Source organism: Limulus polyphemus, unplaced genomic scaffold (genome assembly GCF_000517525.1).
Source record: "Limulus polyphemus unplaced genomic scaffold, Limulus_polyphemus-2.1.2 Scaffold59, whole genome shotgun sequence".
Lineage (NCBI taxonomy): Eukaryota > Metazoa > Arthropoda > Merostomata > Xiphosura > Limulidae > Limulus > Limulus polyphemus.
Genome location: NW_013665669.1, coordinates 1,279,530 through 1,283,037, shown reverse-complemented (window position 1 = coordinate 1,283,037; position 3,508 = coordinate 1,279,530). Strand labels below are relative to the sequence as shown.

The following is a 3,508-nucleotide window of genomic DNA, read 5'->3' as shown; positions in this document are numbered from 1 at the left end:
TAAACAAGATCCACCACATTCGACACAGCGTACTAAAGTTAATAAAAGAAATAAATACGATATTCAATACAGGTTCTATCTAAGTTACAAGAAGTAAACAAGATCACCACATTCGACACAGCGTACTAAAGTTAATAAAAGAAATAAATACGATATTCAATACAGGGTTCTATCTAAGTTACAAGAAGTAAACAAGATCACCACATTCGACACAGCGTACTAAAGTTAATAAAAGAAATAAATACGATATTCAATACAAGGTTCTATCTAAGTTACAAGAAGTAAACAAGATCACCACATTCGACACAGGGAATCTAATACATAAGCGATGGTTACAGTTTCGAACTAGCGGCAGTACTTCAACATTCTTAGACACAACGAGAGACGTACACCAATAAGAACTGAGACAGTGATCGCGTGTGGAGAACCAGTTTACGAACGTGTGTACTAATGATTTTCTCTATCTCGAAAAGCTGCTGACCCTGAGGCCGTGCAATAAGCATGCGGTTGATAGCCTTATCGTAAGGATTTGTCGACTTCTCAAAAACTGCATAAAAGTGAAATCTGAATTCAAGCTCCTGAAAACAGAAAATGATGTAGTAGTAAAATATCTATTTCTTATACTTATTATTACTTAAAATAACTTGGTAAACTTAGAATTTTAACAACAGAATCTCATGTTATTTAGGGAAAATAAATAGCAAAAACGGGCTAAAGCTGATTATGCTACAAATATTTTAAGACAAACAAAAAAGTACAAATTTTGTTTATTCTCAACAAAGTGGTGCCAAACAGTAATGCCTGAACTGACAGATAATGCCTTGTGAATTTGAGTCCGTCTATAATGACTTTCATGAAAACTGTCAACGTTGAATTCTGTTAACCTTAAACTGTTTGAAATGGTAATACAAAGGTATGTTGTTAAGAAACACAGATTTTATACTCAGAAATGACTGTCTGTATCGAAGGAACATTAGGAATATAGGATTTAGATTGTTTTAAACAAGTTTCTCTTTAACAACACCATTATCAGGTTTAAGTATTGTTTTGAAAAAAGTTCGTTTCAAACTAACGGCTTAAGTTAAAAATATTATGTTGAAAATAATAGACGACAAAAGTAGTATTAATTGCTATAGAGTATTGGTGTAATAACTGCTATTTTTACAGTAACATAACGTACATAGACGACAAAAGTAGTATTAATTGCTATAGAGTATTGGTGTAATAACTGCTATTTTTACAGTAACATAACGTACATAGACGACAAAAGTAGTATTAATTGCTATAGAGTATTGGTGTAATAACTGCTATTTTTACAGTAACATAACGTACATAGACGACAAAAGTAGTATTAATTGCTATAGAGTATTGGTGTAATAACTGCTATTTTACAGTAACATAACGTACATTTAATAGTAACAATATAGTGTATGTTCACATATATATAACAGGAGCACAAAGGGTAAAAACACCTAATATCTCTACATAGATTCAACTTTCATAAAACAATTAAAGGGTAATCGTAATACGTGCATGTTAGTGGTGGACATATGGTACAAGTAGGGATAAAAGTTAGTGGATGTACTAGTCTTAGATCCAGCTGAATGATGAAATCAATGCCACATATTATACACACCAGACACTACGATTTTTAGTGTTGATATTTGCTGGTACAATTGACTCTGACCTCCGAAAAATGGATAACAATAACCACGCCCCCGTGTTTCAACTGGTCATCTCATTCGTTAAACATGAGGGAACTGACCTACACGTATATCGGACTTCAATACCATCAAGTATCTATGGAATGCTTTTGGGAAATGCCTCGTATATCACCAAGTGACTCCAGTTATTAAAACTACTATGGGAAAAGCACTGTCAGAGAAGTGATCAAATATCTCATAAACACCTTGACTTGGTGTTCGTAACTAACACACAATAATGATGCGAAATCACGAAATGTAAAAAAAAAATAGTTACCTCAACCATACATTCTTTACGAGAGTAAGCTGAATGATCAATCATTTGCATTTCAAATCATATGAAGATCATTATATGTTTAATTTTATAAAAATGAACCGAAGGGGATAATTAATATTATTTTCTAACACTGATTCTCTGTTTGTGTGTTTATTTTAAAACAAAGCCACATTGGGCTATCTTATACGTCCATTTTAGCGTCGTTAGTCCGTAACCTTACCGCTGTACCACCGGAGGATCACTAATTCTGTCTGGTCATAGTTCAACACTAATTATAATTGCACTAATTAAACTGTGCAATTTATGCATCCGTATAGTAACAATACGGCCCAAGTTCAACCATAGTAACCAGGCAGCGAGAATTTAACTATAGCTATACTAAGAACATAGCACTAGTCTAATATTAAGTTCTAAAGATAAACTATAAACTTTGTAGTTACTTTTTACATAAAAAATAAATTCTAATAAGAATGTATATTGAGAGGAGGGGGAAGGTTGTTGATCTTACAGCTAGGCTATCTTATTACTGCACGTGTACCTGTTGAGGATTTATAATCCTTCGTGTTACATTTGATGTTGATAGAGATTATTAACGAAATGACTCATATATGGTGATAGAACTCTATTTGACTGGTAGTGATTACAATGAAAATAACCTGTACATATTCAATGCATCCTGCTTTAACTCCTAGAAACAATAGAACAATAGAAATAAATCACATATGTTGTAAATATGTAATTATTGTGTGAAAGAAATGGAATTTTCCAATCTGAATGGCATCTCATGCGTACATGAGTTAAGCGGCCAGATCAGAGTACCCTAGTATTCAAATATAATCCTCTCCAATTTTGAATTATTGACGAGAAGAAAGTGTCCCTCGGTAGGGCAGCAGTAAATCAACGGACGTACACCGCTAAAATACGAAGTCGATTCCACACGGTGGACAAAGAAGACAGCCCAATGTAGCTTTGCTCTAAAAGAAACACATCAGAGAAAGGCAGACAACCAGTAGTACCCGTACCCACAAGGGTTTGTCCGTATTTGAACTGAATAAATGGATTGACTATCACATACATAAAGTGCCCCGAGTGTGTTCAGGGACAACAAGTCTCAAACCCCGAACCCTTCTATCCACAGCCCGATACGTTAGATACTGAGCTTCGTTCAACTAATATGCAAAGAAACTGCACATATTGGATAAATTCTATTTATGGACAGAGTTGCAGGTATAGAATAAACTCTGCATCACTAGCAGTGATTATTACAGAAAGAACTTGTTTGGTTTCAAAGTCCCTGACCCATTTAGAAAAAGTCGGAAAACGCAAGTAACGCTTTGAGCATAATTTCACTAAGTAGTACCAAATCCATACAATTAGCAGATACTATTAATGACATACTAAAAAATGATAACACATCCCTATAAACAAGACAAATTCACAATGTTTTAAAACTTTAAACCTGACAATGTCCAATTATATAATTTCCTCCAAGTTATCGTTAACATTTCTTACACTTAACACAAGATTC

The 3,508-nt window shown here is 33.8% G+C and overlaps 1 protein-coding gene across 1 annotated transcript in view; it reads right to left on the bottom strand.

Moving 5' to 3' along the window:
* The window catches only part of LOC111087116 (homeobox protein ARX-like), a 9,575-nt gene extending 7,544 nt beyond the window's left edge, over positions 1 to 2,031 (bottom strand). Inside the window, exons 1-2 of the mRNA XM_022392602.1 lie at positions 1,981 to 2,031; positions 441 to 578 (exon numbers count right to left, since the gene is read on the bottom strand). Coding sequence (XP_022248310.1) covers positions 441 to 578; positions 1,981 to 2,031 — 189 coding nt within the window. The remainder of the gene's footprint in view (positions 1 to 440; positions 579 to 1,980) is intronic.
* Positions 2,032 to 3,508: the final 1,477 nt, after the last annotated feature.